The 27342-nt window shown below is 53.8% G+C and overlaps 1 protein-coding gene across 2 annotated transcripts; it reads left to right on the forward strand.

Annotated features, from left to right (window-relative positions):
- The first annotated feature begins 6321 nt into the window (after positions 1-6321).
- GTF3C5 (general transcription factor IIIC subunit 5) lies at positions 6322-23140 on the forward strand. 2 transcript variants are annotated; one of them, XM_033123711.1, is made up of 11 exons: positions 6322-6674; positions 8835-9054; positions 10383-10581; positions 15214-15409; positions 16493-16597; positions 17649-17763; positions 18243-18323; positions 18544-18641; positions 19716-19798; positions 20431-20573; positions 21412-23138. In XM_033123711.1, exons 1-11 carry the CDS (start codon positions 6522-6524, stop codon positions 21558-21560), a joined length of 1542 nt encoding a protein of 513 aa, XP_032979602.1. In that variant the 5' UTR covers positions 6322-6521; the 3' UTR covers positions 21561-23138. The 2 variants fall into 2 exon arrangements, with proteins under 2 accessions (XP_032979602.1, XP_032979604.1); XM_033123713.1 differs by lacking the exon at positions 6322-6674 and adding an exon at positions 6831-6978 and having other exon boundaries at positions 21412-23140.
- Positions 23141-27342: the final 4202 nt, after the last annotated feature.

Here is a 27342-nt window from a genome sequence, read left to right on the forward strand (position 1 = left end):
TCAGGTTTTGGTGTCTCTTGGATTTTGAACCACGTGTGTCTAGTTAGCCATCCACCTGAAATAAAAACGTAAGTGGGTGTGAGAGATCCGTTGGGAAACCAGGTGCTGCAGTCAAGGTGAAGGGTGGGGTGAGCTGAGTGCAGTGGGGGTGATGGAAGGCGTGGGAAGAGAAGATGACTCCTGGTTTAGGCGACGGAGGGGACCCTCAGCAGTGGATGACGAGGCTGGGGAGGGTGGGACTCCAGGGTGACTGACACCCAAGTTCCCGGAGAAAGGGAATCCTAGAGGAGGGGGGCTGGGGGGCAGCTTGCGGTGGAGGCAGCAAGAGTGGACTTTAGGCAGCACTCGTCCTTTTCCCCTTTGACTGTCTAGGCCCCCCCCACCTCGTGGGAGGTCCCGGGGCGTAGCATTAAAATTGAATTTTAAATCATTTAGATTTTGGACTAAGTTAAATCGGAAGCCCTGGGCTCACCGAGGGCTGCTGGTTGCAGTTACCGCACATGCATAAGTAGCAAGAAAGATCCCCAAACGCCTTTGAAAAAGCGCTCAGAGCCTCCTCTGTCACCTGGCAGAGCTTTGCGCCCCCTCCTGTTGCCCGGACTGGTGGGGTGGCTCACTGCAAGGGGAACTGGGCAGCGCCTTGGGTGGGTGAAACCTTCTGTATCACGACTGAGGAGATGACCGCATCCATATGTGTGTCAGCTCGTCTAACTACACACTTCAACTGGGTGTATTTTATTGCATGTAAATTGTACCTCAATAAAGGTGATTTAAAAGTATATATATTAGGTTGGTGCAAAAGTCATTGTGATTTAAAAGGTTAAAAATTGCAAAAACCACAATGACTTCTGCACCAAACTAATATATATATACCCCTAGTATAATATATAAATTATAATATATAGTATTATATATTATATGATTTTTTATATATATATATATATATATATATATATATATATATTATACCGGGGGTGCCAAAAAAATGTATACAAGTGGACATTTTAGTCAACGTTGCTCAAGCAGTAATTCACCGTAATTGGAAGTATCTGGAAGCTGATGGGAACCACTTTGAGCACCTCTTGTAACTGCAGAAGTCAAACGTGACATATATTCATCTTTTATTATCGGTATATATTATTACAATTTTAATACAGTTTTCCTTTCTTAAAATGTGTATACATTTTTGGCACCCTCTGTATATATACACACACCATATATATTCATATATGACATGATAATAGTTGCTCAAAAGTCAAGAAGCAAGAGGGGTCTAAATGTGTCTTTGCTTTGTCATGGACATGGTAAAGGTACTAATTTATATTTGACTTTAATAGATCAAGGATTCATATTATAATCTCTAGGGTAACCATTAAAATGAAAATAGAGTAATAAAATATAATGAGTATAAAAGAGGAAGAGAAAGGGGAAGAAAAGGACAGAGAGAACAGATAGAACAAATAGAAAAGCAATAGTAATATGAAAAGATTTAAATATATCAGCATTACATTAAATATAAAACAATTAAATACTCCACTTCAAAGACAAAGGATATTAGACAGGAGGGAAAAACCCACAACATCCTGCTCACTAGAGACAGATTTAAAATATAAGGATACAGAAGGATTGAAAGTGAAAAGATAGAAAAAGATACATATGAAATAAGTCAGAAGGGAGGAGAACAAATACCACATGATCTCACTTATACGTGGAATCTAAAGAACAAAATAAACAAACAAACAAAACAGAAACAGACTCATAGATACAAACAACAAACTGATGGTTGCCCGAGGTGGAGGGTTGGGAGCTGGCTGAAAAAGGTGAAGGGATTAAGAAGTACAAATTGGTAGTTACAAAACAGTCACACGGCAGGATGTAAATACAGCACAGAGAACACAGTCAATAATATGGTAATAACAGTAACCATGTATAGTGCCAGGTGGGTACTAATGACGGGATCACTGCATAAATAATATCAATGTCTAACCACTATGCTGTACACCTGAAACTAACAAAAAATAATATTGAATGTCAACTGTAACTGAAAGAAATTTTTTTAATGGATATATATCGTGAAACATTAACCAAAACAAATCTCTTGTAGCTATATTCGTATCACACAATTTAGACTTTCCTAGAGATAAAGAGGAACGTTTCCTGGTGATGAAAGAGCCATTTACCAAGAATATGCAGCACGTCTAAGTTTATATGTACATATACGTACATAACGGCCTCAATTGTAAACAAAGGGAAATTGACAAAGCTACAAGAGAAGCAGGGAAATTTGCCATCATAATGGGAAATTCTAACACAGCTCTCATAGAATGAGCAGAGACACACACACACACCCCGGGAAGGATACAGGACATTGCACCTGACACCTGCAGAACACACGTTTTTTGCTGATGTACCTGGAACGCTTACTTAATAAGCCTGACTACATGTTGGGCCATAAAGCTAGTCCTCATCAATTTCAAAGGAAGGATTGAAATCACACAGAATATGTTATCTGACTATAGTGAAATTAAGCTAGAAGTCAGTAACAGGGAGATAATTGTAAAATTCCCCAATTTGGGGATATTAAGCAATAGGCTTATAAATAACCCACATATCAAAAAAAAAAAAGAATCATAATGGCTGTTGGAAAATACTTTCCACGGAGGGGAGTGCACTATGTCAGGGAGCAAAGCCATGAAAAAGACCCTAAGAGAAACTTCACCTTCCGTTATGGTGCAGGAATCGTGTGAAACAGCTGCTCCCACCACAACAAACTCAAGATGAACCCAAAGAAAACACTCAAGATGAACTAAAACTCACCGTAACAATGAAAAAACACGAGATGAACTAAACCGAAGCTTCCAGAAGAAAATATTTTCATGAACTTCAGATAGGAAAAGATTTCTTAGAACACCGTAAAAGGCACCATAGTCATAAAAGGAAGAGGAGGCTTGCTGCTCAGATCCAGACAAGGGAGGTTCCAGTTCCGGTTCTTGGTCTGGGTGCCAGCTCCACAGGTGTGTTCACCTGGGAAGGCTTCACCAGGATGAGCACTTGTCACGTGCTTTCTGACCTGGAGGTTATCCTTCAACCAAAGAGTTCATTTTTCAAAAAGAGAGAGGGGTCACCGACACCCATGGAGGGAGGATCAGAGAGGCTGTCCCACACTCCTGCGGGAAGAAGGGAGAAGGTGCTGGGGTGGGTGGGGGAGCGCCTTGCTGTCAATATACCCTGTCTGTTTCCTTCTTTTCTGCCTCCGCCACCAGTCCTCTGCCTGGTACCGGGGACAGTTCCGAGATTTGGGGGAATTAACGCTTATACAATTTTAGAGTCCTTCTTTATGCCCCCAAAGACAACAACAAAATTGAGAAAACAACATTAGGTGTAAAAGCAAGAAGCAATTTACGATGAGAAAAGAAATCGTAACACATGTTAAATTCTATATGACAAATACACAAAAAATCCAGAAGTTCAGAAAAAAATGTGTATTAATTAATGGCCAGACATCTCTTTTTCGTACCTTTTCCCTACATTTTTGTCTACATACTCTTTGCTCACCACCTCACATGACAATGATTTTGTAACATCATTTTCTACAGAGAAAACAGAAAGATAATGGAGTCTTGAGCAGGGTCGATGAAAATTTGGCTTTTGTCATTGCTAGTTAAGGGCATTTTTTCCCCAGCTTCTCAACTTAGTGAGAACACTGTGGTAAGATACGATCACATATGGAGCAAATTAGGGAGCATAAAACACGCTACTTTGCACCCAGGGGTACCGGCCACCTGTAGCGCCGCCATGGAGTTGGACCCTACACAGACTTCTGATGCATTCTGTTTTGTGCGAATCCTATTAAAACCCCCCAAAAGTATGGTGCATTTCTACTTGCATACTCTGCACTATCAGATTTATTCCTGATTGTCGATGAGAACCAAATCCTTTGCTTAGTTTTTTAAACACATGTGGTGAAATACACATAACGTACAATTTACCATCTTAACCATTTTTCAGTGTGCAGTTCAGCCGTGTTAAGTACATTCACACTTTTGTACAAGCGTCACCACCGTCCATCCCTAGAACTTTTTCACCTGGAAAAACTGCAACTCTGTGCCCATTAAACACTTCTTTTCCCCTCCCCCAGCCCCCGGCACCCACCATTCTACTTCCTGTCTCTATGAATTTGTCTACTCAACGGACCTCAGGTAAGTGGATTCATACAGTATTCGTCCTTTTGTGACTGGCTTCTTTCATTTAGCACGATGTCCTCAACGTTTATCCACGCTGTAGCAGGTGTCAGGATTTCCTTCCTTTCTAAGGCTGGATAATATTCCATGGTGTGGAGGGACCACATTTTGTTTATCCATCATCTGTCAGTGGACACGTGGGTTGCTTCTACCTTTCCGCTATTGTGAATAATGTTGTTACAAATAATGGTGTATAAACGTGTCTTTGAGAGTCTGCTTTTTGATTCTGCTGGTTATATACTCAGAAGTGGATTTGCTGGATCATATGGTCATTCTATGTTTAATTTTTTGACAAACCGCCATACTGGTTTCCACAGCGGCTGTACCATTTTACATCCCTCTGCTTCCAATTTTACGTCTGCTGATTGGAGGAGTTTTCCAGACTGGCTGGCTCTGAGTGCAATACTACCTTTGGGCCTGGACCTTCCCGTCACAACACCAGAAACTGTCACAGAGAGCGGCAGGAGTGTGTACTCTTGGAAACCAGTGCTACGCAGGGTGTAACTTCACGCCACACAGAAGTGGCTGCAGACTGCACACGCGCATCCCACTCAACCTCAGCTTCCCCTCAGTCCAGACCCTTCAGCACCGGGGACCACTGCCGCCCAAAACAAGGGAAGTGTGACAGAGGGCAAGCTGAATGAGAAGAGGCGAGAGTCGTAACCAATCACAGTTAAAATACTTTACTTTTTCAATTTGTAGAAAAAGTATGCCCATGTGAACACAATAACAAGGCACCTGCAATGGAGGGGGCTTGGTACGTAAATGCTGTTAGTTTCATTGTAAACTGGCCTGTGCCTGGCTCATGTTTGAAAATATTTAACTTGGCAACACATAAACTCTATTTTTGAACAACCTTTGCAGTTCTGTCCTATATGGATTTACTTTTGTTTTGGAATGACAAGTCGACTAGGAAGGCCGATGTCCTTGGGAAGAAAACCGTTAAACCTCTGTACAAACACTACTCCCCAGGCCCCCGTCACTTGCCACGACCTAGCGGTGGGATTGTGTGGCGGGATTGTTGGATCTGGGCGTGCGCGTTGGTGTGTAGCGGGGGAGAGGTGTGCCACGCCTCCCAGTGGTCGCACCAGAGAAGGAGCAGGCTGCTGACCCCGGCCCGGCGCATGCGTACCTCTTAGGAGGGAGGCTCTGCTCCCTGCACCCCCGGCACATTTCTCTTCCTTCAGCGGCCACTTCGCCCTTTCTTCCAGGTGTCATGGGCACTGATGACCACCAGGTGGCGATGTTGCCCGCGAGGACTCTCTGTCGCCCCCTCGTGGCCGAAAGTGAACACTACGCCTCCTCGCCCGCCCTTGGGGTGCAGAGAGAATCCAGTCCCTGCTGGAGAATATTCAAGTCACACTGTGCTACATAGACTTGACCGGCAGCCCAGGCAGGAATACTCAGATTCTGTGGCCGAAAGAAAACCTCTTCCAAAGCCCTCCTTGCCCTCGGTTAATAGAGGATCAGTAACCCCCCACCTCAGGTCCCCCCATAGTAGGGGCTCCCCAGCCAGTATTCACTATTCAGAGCCTGGATCGGAGTCAGACGTGGGGGTTGTGGGGTGGCCAGGGAAGTCCAGGCGCTCCTCTCCTGTTAGGTTCTGAGTAGTGCCCAGCACACAGTAGGTGCTTAATAAGTGTCTAAGAAACGAAGGACCCACTCGCGCATTCTGTCCAGAACTTCCCCTCCCCACACACACCAAGGACGCTTGGGAGTTTCCTGTGAGTGGAGGTGCGCTAGAAACCCCGTGCTGCTGGGGACGCTGGCAGCAGTGGGAATCCGAGCCCCCAGGAAGCCGCTGAGGGGACTCTGCGCCGGGGGATCCAATTCATTGCTGCGACTTCCCCCACAGGGGAAGGCGGCCGGAAGTCGGCCTAAGCTCCCGGGGAGGAGGGATGGACCCTGGCTTCCGCCTGACTGTTCATTGGCTAAGTCTCGGCTCGGCCCGGTTTTCATTGGCTGTAGTCACCCGGCGGTGTCCTACGATGCTCCGAGTTCCCCGCGGGTTGGTAGGAGACACAGGCTTTTGCCCCGCCCCTCGGGCAAACCCCTTCATTTTAAACTAAGTTGAGGACAGGGTGGCCCTTTACCCCGACGCCTAGGGCTCTCCCTTGGGCATTTGCTCCCCGAAGCCTGCGAGTCTTATTGAGCGCAGGGATTTAGAGAGACGTGATCGGTGAGTGAGGCTGGAACGAATCCTTCGCGGAACCATTGACGCGAGGCCTCTGGGAGCGCGTAGAGGAACTGACTGCGGCGGGCCGGGCCAGACCCGCGGGGATGGCAGCGGGGTCGGGCGACGCGGGGCTGGGGGTCGCCATCCCAGTGGAGCTGCGGCGCGAGAGGCGCATGGTGTGCGTGGAGTACCCAGGCATGGTGCGTGACGTGTCCAAGATGCTGACGACCCTGGGCGGCGAAGAAGGCGTCTCCCGGGTGAGGATCGGGGAGTCTCCGCCACCACCGGGGAGGGACGGAGTTGTGGGACTACGGCAAGAGGGGCGGGACGTATAGGTTTCCATGGCAACGGAGCTTGAGGCAAGCGCTGGGGCGGACAGTGGGCGGGGCTTTGCTTTGGGAGACTGCCGGGAATGGACCGTTTTTTCCTGGGAGCAGAGGAAAAAGGACTGTAGGGGAGACGAGGGAGTGGAGGGGGTGTCCTTTCCATCCCGTCCTCGGAAGAGCCGCAGTCTCGGCATCGCTGCCAAGAACGCAGTTCGCCTGCAACCCCGCAGGATGTGTGAGTTGTCAAGTCCTATTTTCACGGAGGAAAAACTGAGGCACAGCGAGATTAAGAATCGTTGACCTACATGAAAGGGGGACGAAGTGTTCTGTTTTCAGGATTAAAGGTCGTAATAGCTAACAACGGGTTCGGTACGAGGCACAGTTCTAGGTGCTTTACTTACATTCAATCCTCATTAGAACCCTGCCAGGCAGGGACTGTCATTGTCTGCATTTTACAAGGAAACAGAGGCAACTTGTTCAAGGTCACCAGGAAATAGGGGAGCTGGGATGAATTCTTACCTTGTGCCCAGCTTTGTGAGCGCTTTATGTGCACCAGATCTTGAAATGTCTCTTCTCTAGAGAGGCTTCACTAACTGCCCTAACTAAAGTGGCCTCTAGCAGTTGATACCTGTCCACAACCTGTAATTCCAGACTGAAATTATGTTTTAGTGTGTTTATTGCCTGTCTTGGCCCCAATTCTGTAAATCCCTGTCTCTCTTGTTCATTGCTGCAATCCTAACACCCATCACAGTGCCTGCTTCCAAAGTATTTGTCACGTGCATGACTGAGTTCTCACTACAATCTAGTGAGCTAGATACCCTTGTTACTCCCACTTTTCAGGTAAAGACACAGGTTAGAAAGGTTGTGTCAAACAAGCTGGTACATGGTGCAGTGGGGATTTGAACTCATGCATGCTCCCCCTCTGAAGTCTGAACTCTTCATTGCTCCGCACCCTTTATGAATATTGAAAAACCTGTCGTTAGGCACCGGATGCCTGTGGTGGCCCCATCCGTCATGCTTTGCTCTTTCATCCTGACTGACTCACTTTCCTGTGGCATTGACAGGACTCGTACTCTCACTAGCCCCACGGATATTTGTACCCGACTACAATGTGAGCCCCTTGGGAACAGACTGGTCCTTCATTCCTTTCATGTTTCTTGAGCAGTTCCTGTGGGCCAGGCCCACCCTGGAGTCATTCCCCCCCCAGCAGGCTCAGAGGCCTGTGTTTCATGAGAAGTGATTCCTGAGGGTTGGGGCTCCTTTGAATCTTCTTCTTTTCCTAGGTGTTTCCTGAGCACCTACTAAGGGCCAGGCCCTGTCCTGGGTGTTGGGGAGTCAACAATAGATAGCCTTGGACCGGTGGGCATTACTGGTGCTTTCATATGCACACAGTAGACAAGTCGTGTGGGACAAGCATTCATATGTAGGTGACGCGTGTTGAGTGTCTACCTCGAGCTGGGTGCTGCGCTGCTTTACACATACTTTCATTTAATCATCATAACAATTCTCTTAGTAGGTGCTCTTATTATCTCCATGTTAAGAAGGAACGAAGGCTGGGAAAGAATAAGTAACAACTAGTCAGAGCCACACTGCTTATTACTGATCGATTTAACCTCCTTTGAACCTAGAAACACTTGTATATGATACTGAATACCAAGACCCTTGGGGTGAGTAGTTCCTAGAATAGGAAGCCCTGGACAAGTCCTTCAACCCCCCAGCCTCAGTTACCTCCATGGTAAACTCAGGTCATAATACCTCCGGGAAGTGCTGCCAGAGGATCACGTGACTTCCTACACTGAATGGACCGGCCCGTGACAGATGATGGCATTACTGAACTGGCAGTTATTCTCTCCCGCTTCACAACCCCTTAGAAGGCAGAGACGATCCTCATTTTCCCTGCCAGATAAAAGCTAAGATACTTGGTTTGAACAGTGAGTCTTTTGGGAACTAAGAGCTCAGAAAGAAACATGAGCTTCCTGGCCCTCCCCCGGTCACCTGGGTCACCCCCAGGCTGTTGTGGAGAGAGGAGCGGTTCCCTGCCGGCTGCTCAGCTGGTCACTGCTTCATCCGTCTCCCTTGGCCTCACCACAGATCTACACAGACCCCTCCAAGAGGCTGGAGCTGTACTTCCGGCCCAAGGACCCCTACTGCCACCCTGTGTGTGCCAATCGCTTCAGTACCAGCAGCTTGCTGCTCCGGATCAGGAGGAAGACAAAACGGCAGAAGGGGGCGCTGGGACCCGAGGCCCAGCCCAAGGTCACCTTGGACATGGAGATCCTCGGCATTGTCTCCACCATTTACAAATTTCAAGGTAACTGCCAAATGCAGTCTTCCTACGCGGGGTCATTCCAGGGCCTGTGTCCCAGCTGCCGGCAGAAGCCTTGTGGGTCGTGTGCACAGTGAAGGGGGCCAGGGTGTGCCCAGGCGTGGGGGCAGGAGATGAGGGAGCCTCCTCCCCGCAGCCAGCAGCTCCTACGGCCTCTGGGCTCATTGCCACTGGTCTGCATTCTTAGGAGAAGCTCGAGTTCCATGAGAAGAGTCCTAATGTTTAAAGACATTACGTGGAGCCAAAGAAAACTGGCCGGCAGGCCTCCAGTTTTCAACCCCCAGTGTTTTGGAACCTTCTCTTGGCTGTGACTGCTGCTGGTCTTGCCTCCCCTCTGAAGCCTTCCCAGATCGCCTCAGCCCCTTGGGACTTCGTGTTCTTTTGAACTCTTAGCCAATGGGATGTCTCTGGTGGGGTCCTCAGTTCAGTTTGCTACTCAAAGGGAGCCCCAGTGAGGAGGCTGTAGGAGGGGGGCGGGGCGGGGGAGTGAGAAAGAATGCAGACTTTGGAGCTGTGCAGGCCTGAGCGCTGCGCGGTTCTTGGTGCGTTCGCTCAGTTGGCCTCTCTGCGTCATCTCCTTGTCTGGATGGTGGGCCCCGAGTTCGTTAAGTCCTCAGCGAAATGATGCCCTTTACGGGGCCTGCGCATGCACATGGGTGCACTTAGAAATGTCTGGAGCTGCAGCTGCAGTTCTCAGAATCTGAAGAGAATCAAGACTGAGAAAGGAAGAGGTGGTAGAAAGAGAAAAGTGAAAAGAAACTAAAGCAGGACCTGGGAGCCCAGGGGTTGGGCATTTTGAATGTCAGTCATTCTGGTGGCATGTGGCATTCACCACAGAGGGTGGTCCTTGCTTGGACAAGGCTTTCCCAGTGACTGTTTTCTCTCTCTAATGGAGCCAGCACCTCACCAGTCATTGTGTGTCTCTGGACCAGTGGCATCTGCCTCACCCGGGAGCTTGTTAGAAATGCAACATCTCAAAGTCTGCATTTAGCAAGATCCCAGGTGAGTCACGTGTACATGACATTTTGAGAAGCGCACAGCTGGGCGTTATTGTCACATTTCACATAAACCCTCCCCCCCAAATTATATTCAAGTGACTTGGGGTGCATGAAGCCAAGTTCATGGCAGCATTTTGGAAGGGTGTGGTTTCAGCTCCTGCCACCATGGCCCGGCAGCCTGCACCGCATGGCTCGCTCAGCACCTCCCCAAGAAGACCTGAGCATGGGCACATGGCAGGTGCCAGTTTCTGGGCAGGTGTAATAGGGGGGTTGTCCAGGCTGCAGCGTCTGCCATCTGTCTGCCTCTCTTTCCAGGAATGTCCGACTTCCAGTACTTGGCAGTGCACACGGAAGCGGGCAGTGGTCACACATCAATGTATGACAAAGTGCTCATGCTGAAGCCCGAGAAGGAGGCTTTCTTCCACCAGGAGCTGCCGCTCTATATCCCCCCGCCCATCTTCTCGCGGCTGGACACCCCGGTGGACTACTTCTACCGCCCGGAGACGCAGCACCGGTGAGCCCCGCCCCCACAGCTGTGGGGCACAGCTAGGGCCCTGCGGCCAGCGGGCCTCGTCTGAGGCCCCATCCGCCCCCCAGGGGAGAGAGGCCTCGGGCACACCATTAGCCTCTCTGAGCCTTAGCTCCCCGTCTAAGACGGGATAGCAGGAGGACCTCCCCAACAGAGGCGTGAGGGTTAAATCTAAAAAGCACGAGGAGTTACAGCACAGGGCAGTACAGAGCGCACCGTCGGTGAATGGTGGCCTGTGTGCTCACGAGTTTGCGGTCCCTGAAAGACAGAGAGCCTAGTGCTAGGACTTGGTTCCTGCCGAGAAATGGCTGTTTTAGCTGAGTCCCCGGTCCTTGCTGGACCTTGCTGTCACCAGTAATGATACAACCGAAGAAATGCCGTCTTCACATGTCCCCCTCTGAAGTCTCCCCACCACCTCCATCCCCTCCTGCCTTGCTGTCCCCATCTCTGGCAGTGACTTCATGGCCATCTGTATAATTCCTCCTCGCTCTGCCCGTCTCCCTTTGCCACAGTCGCCTCCCAACCACAGCCCGGTTTGCCCAGCTGTGTGCCATCTCCCGGCGCCCTCCCTCAGGCTGGCTCTGACAGTGCTCGGTTACGGTCCGTCTGCTCCGGAGAGCACGGGCGCTCGCCCCTCCTGACTCAGGTGGTTTCTCTCACACGGAGCAGAAACGCCAGACGGACGTGTCATAGTCTGTATCACAGCCCGTCCCCACCCCGCCCCTGCACGCACCCCAGTGAGACCACGTGCCAGGGCTGGGTTTGCATAAATGAAATAAATTCTTTCATTTACACAATCTCGACAATAGGAGAGACCCCGGGGGTCGTAGGCAAGACAGGCCTGGGCATGTCACGTGTTTACACTGGAGACCAGCCCCACAGTGACACGACGGAATGGAATTTCCTTTGTATAAGAACCAAGACTGAATAGTACAAAAAAGAAAACATGCATTTGACAATACCCAGTGGGAGACGAACACGGCCACCTCCACAGCCAGTGACCTAGCAGTCCTGTGGGGGAGGTGCCGTGCGTGCGTTTGCTCTCCAACCTGTGGAGGTTCCCCGTTTCTGTCACCCCCATTTGACACATGGGGGAGGTGGGACTCACGGTCAGTGACTCATCCAGGGCACACGGGTATCCCCCAGGCCTTGCACGGTGCCGCACCGTTCTGTTGTTGCATGCTTTCCTTTTCCAGATTACACACAAGAAGACAAATTGTTTTTAAAATGTCTCAATTGCAACGTAAGCTCCCCGGAGGTAGCGATTTGGCTTCTTCTGTGCGCTGTCATAATCCTGGTGCTTAGAACAGAGCCTGGCCCATGAGAGGCATTCAGCAAGTACCTGTGCCCCCAGTGAGTGGAGATTTGGGGTAGCAAGAGTAGGAAAAACAGATAAGCACAAGGAAAAAGACAGCTTGGAAAATGGCCAATAGGTGGTGACATTTGTTAAAGAATTATTCCACAGCATGTTTGAAGCTTCCCAAAATGGAGTTTCAGCACCTGCTGCCTTGGGCGGCCGAGGGTCACCTCCCCTCTCGCTGGGCAGGGGCTGCCAGCTGTGCCCAGGCCCCTGGCTCCAGTGCCTTCTGAGGCAGAGCAGCTGGTGACAAGAGTGTCAGGATCCAGCCCTGGTCCCTGACCCCTCCCGGAGGCCTTGCTCAGAGCTGGTCCCACAGCAGGAGAGTGAATCGGGGTGTTGACTTTGGACTTGAAGACCCGTCCCCCAAAGCATGCACCTCACGAGACAGAGAGACAGACACCGTCCTACTGAAGGGGCACCAAGAATGAGGGCAGCTTTTTTGGAGAGCAGTTTGGCAATATCTGTTCTGATTTTAGATGTTCTTTCCTGTTGGCCTGTAGCAGTCCCACTTAGGACTTTATCCCACAGTGACTGTCACCTAAGAGCTCAAAGATATACTTATGAGAGTGTCTACTGGTTAATTGTTGGCAGCAGCAAGAAACTGAGAGCCTGGTGTGGTGGGAGAGCCCAGACTGGTGCCAGGAGCCCGCATTCAGGTCCTGGCACTGCCACAATGTGCCACCGTGTGTGAGCCCCGACCTCTCCGCACTGCGTCCCCACCGTAAGGGAGGTGACAATAGCGCACACCTCCTGCATTGTTGGGAGAGCTAAAAGACAAGGGTTTTGGAATACTTACAATAGTAAGCACCTGGCAGAGTTTGAGAAAATAAATAAGGGTCAGTCCCTTAGTAGAGACGTGGTTAGTTCAATTACAGCCTGTCTGTGCCAGGGAGCAGTCTTTTACAGAGCGAGCTGGGGAGTGGGAGGGGGGAGGGCCTTTCAGACCCCGGCAAGGGGCCTTGATCGTGTTCCAAGGAGAAGGTGTATTCTCTTCCTTTAAAAACAAAATACGGAAAGTTGCAAACATACCCCAAAGTAGAGAGAACTGTGTCCTGGGCCCCCACCCACGTCGCCAGCTGCAAGGACGAGCAGCCGTGTGCTGCTCACCTCGTCTCACCCCCTTCCCCAGCCCAGCTTCACAGCACGTCCACAAGAAACAAGTCAGTGTGTGTGTCTAACAGGAAAGGACTTGTTTTTAGAAACACAACTGCAGTGCTGTCACCATAGCAAGCAAGGTTAACAATATTCCTTAATGGCGTCCAGTACCCGGCCCTCGTTCTGTTTCGCCCTCGTCTCACGGGGCCACACGGGGTGCTGTGATTGACGTCTCAGGCCCCTGTTGGGTCCCTGTCACCATCCCCAGGCCGCTTTTCTGACTGCAAGAGTAAATCGTGCTTGTTAGAAAGAACAAACATCATAGAAAAAAACATAGAAACGTGTGACTAAAAGAATCAGGTCCCATCCCTTCCTGCTGAAACCCTTGCACATGGAAAGATATTTCTGTGTGGATATTATAGTTAGTACAGTTGAGTTTTAAGCAGAGGTTGATATGATCCATTTAAAAATTTTACATATTTCTGAAATGTTTCGATTATTTTCCCCCCACAAGGATTTTACTCTTATAGTTGGAAACAAACAAAAATACATAGAAGAGAATAGAGCCCCCAATGCACTGCTGGCCCTGGCACCAGTGACAGCGTCTGAGTCACTTCTCTGTCCTTCGGGGCCAGCAGGCAGCTGTTCTCCAGCCCCTGGGACGAGGGCAGGGAGGGGGGCCGACTGCCCTTGGGAGGCCGGTTTTCCTCCCTATGTGGTTTTGTAGAAAGAACCTGCCTTTTCTCCCAGGGTTGCTATCAATCTTTGTGCTCTGCTGGCCTTCCTGGGGACACACTGATTGGCAGGGAGGAGGCCTGGCTGCCACCTTGCAGGCCCTCCCTGTCCAGGGAGGTTGAGCTTCCCACAGGACAGGAGGGCTGAGGAGAGGCGAGGAGGTGGCCTGAGCGGGGCCTCTCCTTGAGGACGCTGGTGGGGGTGGGGCACGCTTGCCTTGCAGTGAGCTACTTTCCTTCGTGGGGGCGTCCGGGGTTTTGAAAACAGGGTAATGCTGCTCCTGTCAGACGGTTTCTGATGGAGTCGCTTTTTGTTTTAAAAAAGGTACACATTTGATCCTGTCTTTGTAATTTTATTTCTCAATGTGAAAATCACCTTGTCCTTTATAAATATGCAGGTGGTATGTACTCATGTAGAAAATTAAGGTAAAATGGAAGCAAATGTAAAAGGTAATAGTGACCTGAATGAAATTATATGATGCCCAGGACATACTTTAAAATGTCCTCGAAATAATTCAGTGGGTTTGGGGTGGGTTACGGATGGAGTGAAACTAACCACGTGACGGTACTTGTTGAAGCTGCTGATGGGCCCCTGGGGGTCTTTGTACTGCTCTCCCTGCTTCAGTGCAGGTTAGACGCTTCTGACACCCGCCGTAAAGTGGGGCCACTCTGGGCACCTGGGGCTCCCCCGCCTGGGTGCGCTCTGTGCCAGCATGGAGAGAGACCCACGGGTCTGAGAACCTGTGCTTTTACCCTCAGCCGTATGGCCACACCATTTGGTAATATCCCTTGTTCCTTCATCTTTGTATTGTCCGGATGCCTCCGGGCTGGCGGTTCGCGGCTGGCCCCTGGCTGGCCTCCCTGGGTGTGAGTCCCGGCTCCATTATTATGAGCTCTGACTCGGCAGGTTTCTAACCCCTGTGGCCTCAGTTACTTCCGCATTCCTTCCTCGCAGGTGGTTCAGAGGGTTGAATGCCTGAATCATCAAAGTCAGTGAGCGTGGCTGTTGTCTGACAGCAGCTCGATCACGTCCTGTTTGACTGTGCTAACTGATTTCATCGCTCCTGCCTGAGGGGCACTTAGGTTGTCGCCAGCAAGCCGGTGCCATGCAGGACTCAAAGCAGTCATGAAGCCACCAGCCTCGTGGCAGAGCCCTTCCCCACCCCCCAGCCTCTGGCGCCTTTTGGCCCCAGCTCAGAGCCTGAGGTGTCTGTGGCATTCGCTGCCCCTTCTCCCGGTGGTCAGCCCGAGAACAGACTCCTGCCTTTAGCAAGCGACCGGAGACCCTCTCCCTAACCCAGAGTCCAGGGGAAAGCACAAAAACGTGGGCAGCTGGCGTCACAGGCCTGGTGGGCTGCCGCCCGTCCAGCAGGGCCCAGCTGGGGTCGTCCTCGGCGCGCGGCCCTCACTGGCCCTCTCTGCCCCCAGGGAAGGCTACAACAACCCCCCCATCTCCGGAGAGAACCTGATTGGCCTGAGCAGGGCCCGGCGCCCCCACAACGCCATCTTTGTCAACTTCGAGGAGGATGAGGTGCCTGTGCAGCCGCTGGAGGCTGCCGTCCAGACGTGGAGGAGGATCTGCACCAACCCCCTGGACCGCAAGGTGGAGGAGGAGCTGCGGAAGGTGAGCGGAGCCTCCCCCGCCTCCTGTTGACCCAGCTGGGCCCGCCCTCATTGGCTGCACTGACTTAAACCGGTTCATTAGCACGTGGCAAGGTCTCACCTCCAGGTGCCACGTGGAAAAGCCGTGCCAATCTAAGCCCTGATTCCCAAGGTTGAAAATACATGGAATTCTCCAAGGCGTCCCTTTGCGTGGTAAACAATCGGAGCATTGTCCGAATGTGACTTCAGTGCGGGGCTCTGGGGTCCAGGCAGCTTTCATGTATTTATTGGCTGGTTGCAACATGCCAGCCGGGGCCCCTGCCGTGTGCCAGGCCCCGTACCTCCCCCCGTTAGAGTCGGAGTGGACGGGCATGCCCTGGGACGGAAGCGGCCTTCCGCCCTGCCCTCCGGCTCGCAGGTGCTGGGGGGTCGCCCGCGGGGACAGCAGGTGCTCAGGCCGCGTCACTGCTGACTGAGGCACGTCTCCTCCCTAGTGGACGTTAACTGTTCCTGGGGTGAAGGTTCATTCTACAAGAGACTGTGTGGACACCTTGTGTTTCTAGCAAGGGTGACGGACATGGGGGGGCCACTGTCCAAGGCTCCTCATTGTCCTCTGGACACAGCCCAGGGCCTCTCTGCCCTGGGCCTCCACTTTTGCAGTCGTTCCCCTGGGCCAGGGTGCCCCTTTGTCCCTTCAGCCTTCATGATGTCCCAACTCAGGCACCGCCCTCTAGGTTGGGGCTGCTCGGGGTCCCGGAGCCCTGCCATCCCCCGTCTTGTCCTTGCTCCGGCTCCTTTGGTCGTCTGCCTCCCCTGTTGCCCTGTGAGCTGCATAAGGACAGAGACTGTTCCTCGGGTCATTCAGGACCCCTGGCCCTGCAGCCACGCTAGACCTGTGGGGCGTGCAGCCCACGCTTCTGATGGAGGGGACGCGTGTGAGCAAACTGTGGCTCCTAGAGGCTGGTCCTTGCTCGTTCAGCCCCTGCTCCCCTCCGACTCCTCCAGGAGGGTCCTCCGGGGGCCGACCATGCCGGGCAGTCCGGGGCCGGTGGGCGGGACGCCGCTGGTGCTCGTCTCAGCCTCTGCCTGGAACTGCCTCCCACAGCTTTTTAACATCCGTCCCATCTGGTCCCGGAACGCCGTCAAGGCCAATATCAGCGTCCACCCTGACAAGCTCAAGGTCTTACTGCCCTTCATGGCTTATTACATGGTGAGTGTCTTCCCAATTGCCCGCCCTGGTACCGCCAGGGTCATCCTGGTCCCTGACGTGACCTGTCCCGGCGCCCCCTGGAAAGGCCTCCACAGCTGCTCAGTAACACATTCGGCCATATTGGGACGATTTTAGGGTTAAAGAGGAATTTATTACCTGCCTCTTAGGTATAGGGATCATACATATTCATGACCTCGTCCTGAGGCCTTTCTAAGGACCAGGGGCTGGGTTAAGTGCTGGGTGCACATGATGCCCTTTGTTCCGACCTGGGGTGGCAGCAGGATTCCCTTTTCACCTGTGAGGAAGAGCCTAGGCTCAGAGAGGGGACTTGGTGTACCAAGGTCCTACAGCCAGCAGTGGCAGAGCCACCGGGGGCCCCCGGCCTGTCTGACTACAGAACCTGGGCCCCTGACCACAAGTGCCACCGAGCCCCAACCAGGGTTGAGTGGCGTTCAGTGTGGGGAGAGCCATGGAGACGGGGGTGTCATTACTGAGGTTCCCAAAGGTGCTGGGGGAGGAGATCCGATCTGCCAGGGTTTTCACAGAGCATTGCAGAGGCCAGCATAAGATGTGACGGTGACGGTGATGACAGGTGGCTGGGCCAAGAAAGGCTCATCCCTCCTGGGCTCGGACCCCAGACTTCAGAGAGCCGCCATCTGTCTTTTAGCAATGGCTTCCTAGACGTAAGGACCTCAGGAGTACCGTGTGGGGACAGGACATCCCATCCGTGAGGACAATAATAGCACTTAATAAGCACTTACTGTACCGGGTACCGTGGTAAAGGCTCCAGAGTCCTCACCTCATTTCATCTGCCAAAAACTATGGGAAAGGGGGGCTCATGTCATCTCCATCCGACAGGGAGACCAAGTGACGTGTCCAAGGTGACAGAGCCGCATGCGGCAGAGCTGGGGTGCGGATCCAGAGCCGTGTCCCCAGCTCTTGGGGTGTTCTGCTGCCCCCCACCCCCCGGGCAGACACCTGGGCCTGCATCTCTGCGGGGGGCGGGATCAGCCTTGGCCCCACTTCACACTCCCACCTTCTCTGTCTCCAGATAACAGGCCCCTGGAGAAGCCTGTGGGTTCGATATGGGTACGACCCCCGAAAAAACCCAGATGCCAAGATTTATCAAGTCCTTGATTTCCGAATCCGTTGTGGAATGAAATACGGTAAAAATTCCTAAACCTTTTGCCTTCTCTCTTTCTCTCTATCCTTCTGTTTCTAGCATTCTCTTTTGTAATAAGAATGCATCCATGTGGAGAGAATAAAAAGGCCTTGCACCGGTGAGATCCAGGATGAGGCAGAAGTGAGGACCTGAAATGAGTCCTGGCTCCACTGCTGCCCATGGCTCTTGAAGCACAGTCACTTGTTCATTCCATTATTGCGCAGTGACTTGTGGCCCCCGTGGTACAGGCCCGGCATCCAGGAAGTGTCCAGTCCCCAGGCCGGCGGCGAGCCACTGCGCACAGAGCCCCAGCACGTGGCCCTACGGGGTCCGTGCTGGCGTGCGGACGCTCCTGTCACTCCAGGCCCTTTGTCAGGAGCTGGCCTCCGTGGACCTCAGTGCACCTGTAGCACGAAGCCAGCGCTGTTTGCCAGAAGGGGCCGTGTGCCCAGCTGCGCCTGACGTGCGCTCCCTCGTCTGCAGGTTACATCCCCAGCGACATGCCTGTGAAGGCCAAGCGCAGCACCTACAACTACAGCCTTCCCATTACCATCAAAAAGATGCGTGAGTGCCCCGGGCTCACGTGGGACAGGGCCGCTGGGCCCCCCACCCGTGCCGGGGACAGGGGGCATCTGGACTGCGGGAGGGGGTGGAGCTCCCCCAGGGAACACCCGGGCGCTGCTGGCCAGCACTCCCTGGGGTGGGGGCGGATGGGCAGCAGGGCAGGGTGGGGTGCTGGGAGGAACCCCCTATATTCCAAAGCACTGCTCTTGTCGCCTCACAGCCAGCCAGCTTGTCACCATGCATGACCTGAAGCAGGGCCTGGGCCCATCGGGGACGGCTGGCGCTCGGAAATCCACCTCCAACAAGTACAAGCTCAAGGTAGGTGCCCCCTGGACCCAGGGAGAGCAGCTGCTTGCCTGGTTGAGAGAGGGGCCCCTCCCTCACGGAGGCCCGGCACACACACTGCACCCTCAGGGCCCCTCTCCTGAGACACCCAGAAGGCCCTGGACCTCTGTCCACCCAGTGCCTTTGCATGACTGCAGCCTTCCAGACAGCCTCTGGAAACAGTGACAGCTCGGGGTGCGAACCACCCAGGGCTGTGGGGATCGAGGACCCTCTGCCCAAAGAGGGGGCAAGTCTCAGAGGGAAACCTGACACCAGCCACTCAGCATGGGGCGTGTGGCCACTGCTGGCATGGTCAGAACTGGGCCCTCGCAGGCGTACGGAGCCCAAGCAGAGCATCTGGACCCCACGGTGGGCAGGCACGGGGTGCTGATGGGGACGAGAGCCCTGGGCCCAGCCTTCACAGGCTCATTAACGGGCACCCAGAGGCCTTTCCCACGCTCGGGCGGCTGCGAGCGGCTCTGCAGCCCGGGGGGAGGCGGGCTGGGCGAGGTCACACAGGGGTGCTGGACTGAGAGCGGCAGGAGGGGTGGGGGCAGGGACAGGTGGTAGAGGGACGCGGCAGCTTCCAGGGCATGAGTGCCCTCAGCGAGGGGCAGCCTCCTCGCGTGTCTACCTTAGCCGCTATCCCGACTCTAGAACCATGTGACTGGAGAGGGGAAAGAGAAAATGGACACTCCATTAACCCTGCGTTGCATCAGGCAGGAGGGCAGACTGCAAAAAGCACGGAAAGCAAAGCCCAGCCTGGGTCAGGCTGGTGTGACACCCCACGCCTTGGCGCCTGGCCTGCTATGCAGACAGCGCTCGGTTCCAGGGACCACGGGCGGGCCTGGCTGATCCGTCCACCCTCCCAGATCCAGCTGCCCAGTCGGCTTGTTTGCCCACATCTGCTCCCAGCCTTTGGGCCTGCCTGCCCCGCCTGAATCCAGTGAGAAGAGACAGACTCGCCGGTCCTGGGACAGCCGACTCCGCAATGTGGGGTGTCCGAGACCAGCTACCCCCAGGGAAAGGCTCCACTAACAGTCCCCATGTCTCCCCCACTTTCCCCAGGACTCAGTCTACATCTTCCGGGAGGGGGCCTTGCCGCCATATCGACAGATGTTCTACCAGTTATGCGATCTGAACGTGGACGAGTACGTACGGGAGGGAGGGCCTGAGACGCCAAGGCGGGCCGTGGGCCGGGGGCTCAGTGCTGAGAAACCACAGGGGACCAGAGTGTCTCCTGCACATCTTCCACTTGCTGTCAGCCTTGGTCTCCGCGAGGAGGCTTGCCCGCCAGGACTTGCGTAGGTGCTGCCAGGCAAGCCCTCCTGGGCTCGTGCAGCCCTCAGGAGCGTCCAGCATCCACGTGGGCCACACCTCTGCGCAGCCAGCTGTCCTGTGTACCAAGCACGGCTCTGAGCTGGCCGGAGACATGTCTGCTGTTGAGTCTTTGCCCCTCCTCCTTCATCACCCACATGGGGGTTCCTAATCCCCCCCAGAACCAACCAGAAACCTTGAATCGGGTTGTTCTTAGTGATGTTTAAAAAACTGGGGGAGGGGCATGTTAAACACAGCTGGAAATCGGGTGACAGACTGACTCTCCAGGAAAGTGGGCGTGGGCACACACCCCGCTTTGTGTGCAGGGTGGGGGTCGGGCGGTGAAGGGCCCAGCGTTCACAGATGTCCTTCAGCTCCACGCTGATCCCTCCGGACGCCTCTCTGGGGGCACGGCCCCCTGCCACCCCGCCCCCTGCCCCTGGAACTCCGTGTCCCATCCCCCCAGGTTGCAGAAGATCATTCATCGCAACGACGGGGCCGAAGAGTCCTGCACGGAGCGGGATGGCTGGTGCCTCCCCAAGACCAGCGACAGCCTGAGGAACGCCATGTCCCTCATGATCCGGCAGACCATCCGCTCCAAGAGGCCTGGTGAGAGCCGCGTGGGGCGACGGGGTCCGGGGACAGAGCGTGTCCCTCATGGGCCCATGCTCAAGAAATTGCATGCAGGTGGGATCATCTGGCCCCTGACGCTGGTGGGAGGGTGGCCTTGTGAGCCAGGGCTCAGCCTGGGTGGGCGTCGTTGCACTCAGCCCTGGGGGTCTAAGGCCCAGAGGGGAGGGGCTGCCACGGGAGCCAGCGCTTTATACCCTGACACCCTCCTACATCTTCCAGCCACATGTGGGTGCGGTCTGCCCACTTCTTCCCGGGGGACAGCAGGGACAGGGAGCCAGGTCCCATCACCCTGCACTGCCTGCCCCTCCCCGGGACTAGGGCCCTGCAGACTGGGGCCGTGAGACGGCAGTGAACACTTTGCAGGCCACGAGCCTGATGAGGCCAGGGGGGTGTAAGCAACAGGGCCCCTGCCAGGGGCTTCCTCCCAGGCTCAGGGAGGGGGCGTCCCAGCCCTCCGTACTCCCACGGAGCTGACGGGAGCAGGGGCTCTTAGCCTCGTTTGGGACACAGCTCCCTCCGAGACTCTAATCGAGGCTAAGGACGCTTTTCCCAGAAAAAACCTCTCAAAAAATGTCCTGTGCCTTTTTGGGGCCTCTGGGCCCATGAAGCTGCCCGAGGTACCTCTGGGGACATGGTTGGCACAGCTGTCAGCCTCAGTGTCCCCCTGAAGTGCCCGAGTCCCAGGTTCCCCGGCCACCCAGACTCCCACGGCAGCTCTCCAGAGCTTGAGCCCAGGCACCCGAGAGCCTGTTCTGGGGGCCCGGGGCTGCCAGGAGCCTGCGTGGGCACACACGGCCTTGTCTCCTGGCCCCAGCTCTCTTCTCCAGCCCAGCCAAGGCTGACGGTGGCAAAGAGCAGCTGACATACGAGTCTGGGGAGGACGAGGAGGAGGAGGAGGAGGACTTCAAGCCATCCGACGGGAGTGAAAATGAGATGGAGACGGAGATGCTGGACTACGTGTGAGCAGCCCTGGGCCCCAGGCGGGGCCTCGCTGACCAGGCAGGACTCCCAGTGCCGCCCATCGTCACCAGAACGGCCCCGGAGGCCCCTCTGAGGAGCTGGGTGCAGCTGACCCAGCTCCTGCCTGTGACCTGCTCTTCGGCTGCCGTCTTACCCTGGGTGCTCGGGGACGTCCCTGCGAAGGAAGTGCCCTGGCTCCCGCAGCCATGACCCAGCCCAGTGCCCGGCGGGCTGAGGCCCCCACTCCTCCCTCTGGTTGAGACCAGCAAGTGTGGAGGTGGCGATGGTGCAGCTGGAGGCCTGGTCTTGGCTTGGGTCTCATGACCGATGGCAGAGACGGCACAAGGAGCCTGGTCCACGGTCACAGATGGCCAGAGGCTGTCCTGGGCTTTGGGTCCCATCCATTTGGGGTCACCTGGCAAAGGCCGGGCCGCCTCGAATTGTCCTCATTAAATACATTTTCCAAAAGAGATGTGGTGTGAGTGTGGGTGTCGGAGCTCTTGGAGCTCTTGCCGTGGGGCTTGGCTCCCGCTGGGCCTTCATTCAGTGACCTCATGTGGTCAACGCTGGGAGGTGGGAACAGGCCTGAGGCCCCTCGCCAGGCGGGTGGGGTGAGCGCCCCCGGAAGTAGCCCCAGGTCCCAGAGGGTCTTGCACCCTTATGTTCATCCTGCCAGATGGACGCCTTCTGGAGAGGTTTGTGGGAAACAGACCTTGTCCCATGGCTGCATGGAGTGAAACCACTGGCAGCGAAGGGTCCCCGGTGGCGCTGAGCCTGCCCTCCCACACTCCCACAGAGTGGCCTGAGCTGGAGGTGAGCCTGTCACCTGCTTGCTCAGCCAGCAGACTGGGCCATTGCTGTTGAATCAAAAATTGCTACAAGTATATAGTGCTGTCTCCAAATCACTGTTTTCTCTGTGGTTAGAACGTCTGCTGACATACACTCAGGTTCCCTATAATTTTTAAATGGGTATTTCTCTGCTTGAAAACAAATGTTAAATGTTTCTTCTGGAGCACCTTGTAAACAGTAAGATAAGAACTGTGGACCCTGATATTTATGGTGCCGCGAACTTGTCATATACTCTCTGAGCAAAGGTACCAATGGGGGAAGTTCACACGTCCGGACTTCCCAGCTGTTGAGTGGCAGCCCCAGGCTTGAGTCTGTGTCTGTCTGTTGCAACGTCTGCCTTGTGTGATGTCAACACAGGTGTGTTTGACCTCACAGAATGTGCTCCAACCTGGGAAAAAAATTCTTTTAAGTATTTGCCTAAGCTCTATATGCCATTAAATCAATTGGGTGCGTTTTCTACGTTGTCAATCGTATCAATTCAGAACTGTGTTACTTGTAGCCTAGACCTTTTGGAAAGCCATACACCCTCCAAGCGTCCAACGATAGCCATGGAACCTTTCCACAGAAAAATGGCACACTGGAAATATGTGCATCCAATTTCAGGGGCATCTCAGGCCCCCAAGGTCTGTCCTTGAACTTCCTGACAGGTCCACGGACCAGGATTCAAAACTCCCATTGCCCCAAATTATTTCCCTCTTAACTATGTTTAACCTTATTTGACTGGTAAACTCAAGAAGAATAAAAATGTATGCTCATATTATATGTTAACTCCAGAGACAGTTGTTTTTATGAAACCAACAATACTGAACTAATCTTGTCAAGGATTTACCCAAGTCATGTGAACTGGAAAAGCATTTGGGTTAGTTTCTCTACTTCCAAGAGCCTAGGGTGCACTCAGTTTATGTAAGTGTTCACTTCTCTCCAACCCAATTGGAATAGAGCTCCTTCAAAGGGTTTTATAAAGTAATTTGGTATCACCATCGGAGGTGGAAAAGTATGCAGACAACACACGTGTACACCCCTGCACCAATACACAAACATATCTTAATAGCTTTCATTCTAAAATTTTCGTCATGAGTCAGTAAAACATACTAATACAAACTCAGTGGTTTATCTCCACTTTAAATTTTTGTCCAAATTGTATTTCTGGCAGTTGGGATAAGTTCAGGTCACCTGTTTAGCAATATTTGTGGAGGAGACTTTCAAGACTTCCTTGTGCCCTGGTATGTGGTCTTCTGAAGGTTATTGACGGAACTTTGGGAGGGTGAATGATTGACAGACTGACATCCAGTAGCTGTCAGATGTCTCCAAAGCTATGAGTGGGTAAAACAGCCAGTTGTTTCCTAACAGCCCTTTCCAGCCTCAGACGGTTGCTTTCCAGGGTCCCTGAGTCCCTTAAGAGCCCTTGATGGAGGCAGGGGGACGCTAACATTCGAGTGACTGTGGGGCTGGAGTGGGAAGGGGAAGGTCTGGCAGGGACGGACGGACGGGTGGAGAAGGTAAGGGTTGAAAGGGGGCCATGTCAGAGGGCTCAAGGGAGTGGGAGGGAGGGCCGAAGGTGACAGGAGGAAGCGGAGTGGAAGCAATGGGAAGGGAGCGGTATTAGAGGAGAGCGTTTGGAGAGACCCCAAGTTCCCCAGAGGCCAGTGAAGTTCCAAATTCTCCTCAGCCGACAGAAAAAGAAGCAGACAGAGTTGGTGGAGCATATAGTCAGCAGGGGTTCGAGAGGGCCGTTTTCCGTCGCGAGAAGCTCCCATGTTCTTAACGAAGGGTGCCTTTTTCCCACGGAGCAGAGCCCTGGGACTAACATGGGGACTCACCTCTTACAAACAGAACCGGAGGCTCTCACCCAGCCTGTCTGTCCGGCACTAACCCACCAGGCTGTGCTGTGGTGGACTGTCATCCGGGGCAGGGCCTCAGAAGTCGGCCTCACCAATGGGTCCCCAATCAATCAGGAGTGAAGACACAGTGTCGTGCGGGGCGGCCTGCGGGGTCTCTGGTCCTGCTCCCCACATAAGAACGCAGGACATGGTGAGGCCAAAAAGGAACACCCACGGAGCCACAGATAGGGGAGTCACACCACTATATTCTCGCTGGCGGCTGGGTTGGAGACACAGGAAGCAGGAGCCACATGGTCTGCAACTGGCTGTCCACTTTTTTCTGCCAACCAACCTCACTTGCTAACTGCAATCCACCACGCGAACTGCAATCCGCGCTTGCTAGCTCAGCCACCATCTTCTTGCTAGCCCCCATCTGCTGCTAGCGTAGCCACGGCAGTTATATTAGTGGCCAATGGCTCACCGGTTACAGCTGATGGCCATCCAATCGCAGTTGATGGCCTTCACTACCTGAGCCAGCACCTTTCCACATGAGGCCGAGAGCCTGGAAACTGCACTCCTGGCTCTGTCCCCACACACAGTCTTCAGAGGGGAACACTCGGGGCCGTGGGTGAGAGGCCTGGGGGGCCAGTGACGAATCCGATCCTAGCTGAGTCACGGCACCACAACCGTCCCAGAGAAACCAGAGCTAGACAGTAGTTAAAGTTTTATTCGTGACTACTGCAATGGGGAAATAGACCTCCGTATAGACCTGAGCTCAGTTCTATACAGTGTGGGCAGTGCGAATTTATAGCCAAGGCGGGAGTGGGCGTGGATGGAAAATTACTGACGGGGAACGTGGGGTAAGGGACATCCTGGCCAGACTGACAACAGGATTCTTGCTGAAGACAGGACAGGGAGAGCAGACATCACCTGGGGGCTAGTAAAGGATGCAGAACCTGAATAGATATGGAGGGTCGGGGTTTGGCTAAACCAACTCAGCAAGATTCTTGCTAAAATTGGACAATGCAGGGACCCCAGTTGAAAAAGAGTTTGAAAGAGCTTGAGTAGAGTTTGGTCAGGGAGAGAATCTTAGTCAGACTTCAGACATTGGTCCGATATTTTTGGGGTGAAATGAAAGCCCCTAAAGTCCTTCTTGGGGCAGCCGGGTGGCCCAGTTGGTTAGAGCGCAAACTCTTAACAACAAGGCTGCCGATTCAATTCCCGCACGGGATGGTGGGCTGGGCCCCCTGCAACTAGACTGAAAACAGCGACTGGACTTGGAGCTGAGCTGCGCCCTCCACAACTAGATTGAAGGACAACGACTTGACTTGGAGCTGATGGGCCCTGGAAAAAACACACTGTTCCCCAATATTCCCCAGTTTAAAAAAGTCCATTCTCTAAAGCGGGAGTAACTGAGGAACACATTCGACAAACGCAGCCATTGGCGGGTTTTCTGGCTGGTTAGACAATACTAGTCTTTTCTGGCTGTTTCTGGGAACGCTCGCTCACTGTTTATTCATCACCTACTCAGTGCAGGACCCCGTGGGGCCCCTAACTGTTAAATAAATAACTACCCCCTCCTCACCGCCTGCCCCTATCTCCTCTCTGCGCCCTTCCTTTCCTCCTTAATCACTATAAGTAACACTGCATTCGGTATCCTTGAGCACACAGGGGTTTCCTTCTCCTGTATTCAGAATCCCTTCCTTTAGAACAGGTTCTCAGAATTGGAATAACTGGGCAAAAGGCATCTGAACAAATGCATTTCCTTGCCCGTAGCAGCACCCCTCAAACACTTTGCTCTCTGGACCTCATACCCCCAGCGGATGCTGCATTCTCCAGCCCAGCCTGCTCGCTCCTTCCTAGTGTCCTAACTCCTCCGTCCCCGTCACTGGCCACCCACCCCACCCCACCTGGATCACAAAAGATCTGGGCCCCGGATGAGGTAGGCAGCCAGACTGACCTCTATCTGTAGATCCAGGTCAGACAGACTGGGCCATGGTGTGTGTTAGAAGCAAGGGCTTCAGGGCAGCAAAGGGGCTGTCGGGGCCCAGTGTGAGGGCCGTTGGTCTGGGCGGGGCTCTGGCTGTCCCCTGGCTCCCGAATGCACCCCCATCCCTGGAGACGGCTGTGCAGCCAGACTCCTCAAAGGCAAGAACCTTGGGCTTTGTCCTTGGTGGTCTTTCGCTTTCTAATAACTTCTGGTTACCAAAATCAAACACATTCACTGAGAAGAGTAGTGGCCTGTCTTGCTACTGTCTCCTACCTCTGTACTCAGTTCTCTTTCTACCTCTGTTTGTCTGTCTGCCTGGGTATGCCCCAGGGGCTTTGCTCGGGGCATTTCTAGGGTTAGACACCAAGGCTCTTGCTTTTCCTCAGGGAAGCCGTGCAGGCTGGGCTAGAGCCCTCCCCCTGCCCCCCCCCCCCCCCCCGTCCACGTGCACCTCTTATCCTCCCACCCAGGACTCGTTCTGTTGAATGTGAGGTCTCCTCCACACTCCACGGGCAGGATCACCTTGTGCTGCTCTGGGTCCCCACACCCAGCTCAGACTGTATACCAGTGGCCCCCGGTAACAAGGGTCAGCCACACTGGCCACCTCTGTCCTGGAAGTCACATCCCAAGTCCCACATAAACTCCCTCTGCTGACCTCGGGGGTGGGGGGTGGGGGCAGGCAGGTGCATGGAGGCGAAGCATGCCCACCTCTCTGAGGATGAAACCAAGCCCTTGCAAATGAGCCAGAATGGGGTCAATTTGCACCCAGCCAAGCCCCACGCCTGCCTGGTGCCACCTGCCTCTACTCCCACGTAAGCAGTAACCTGCACAGGTGTACTGTGGCCACCAGGGAACCTGGGAGCAGCCAGCCCTGGGAAAGGTTGACCGTCCCTGCATGTGTGTGCACACACCTGCATGACCTTGGCCCAGGCTGAGCCCGGCTGAAAACGGCAGCTGTCTCTTGGCCCCAGTTACACTGCTTGGAGAGTGGCCAGCCTGCAGAGAGGGGCAGAGGTAGGAGGAGGGGACAGGGACCCTCTGCAGGCAGCTGCCAACTCGGGTTCCCAGCAGTTCCAGCCCCATAAATAGCCTAGGGCCAGAGACAAGGCCACCCAGAGCAGGCACA

The sequence above is a fragment of the Rhinolophus ferrumequinum genome, chromosome 12 (assembly GCF_004115265.2).
Source record: "Rhinolophus ferrumequinum isolate MPI-CBG mRhiFer1 chromosome 12, mRhiFer1_v1.p, whole genome shotgun sequence".
In the NCBI taxonomy this organism is placed as follows: Eukaryota; Metazoa; Chordata; class Mammalia; order Chiroptera; family Rhinolophidae; genus Rhinolophus; species Rhinolophus ferrumequinum.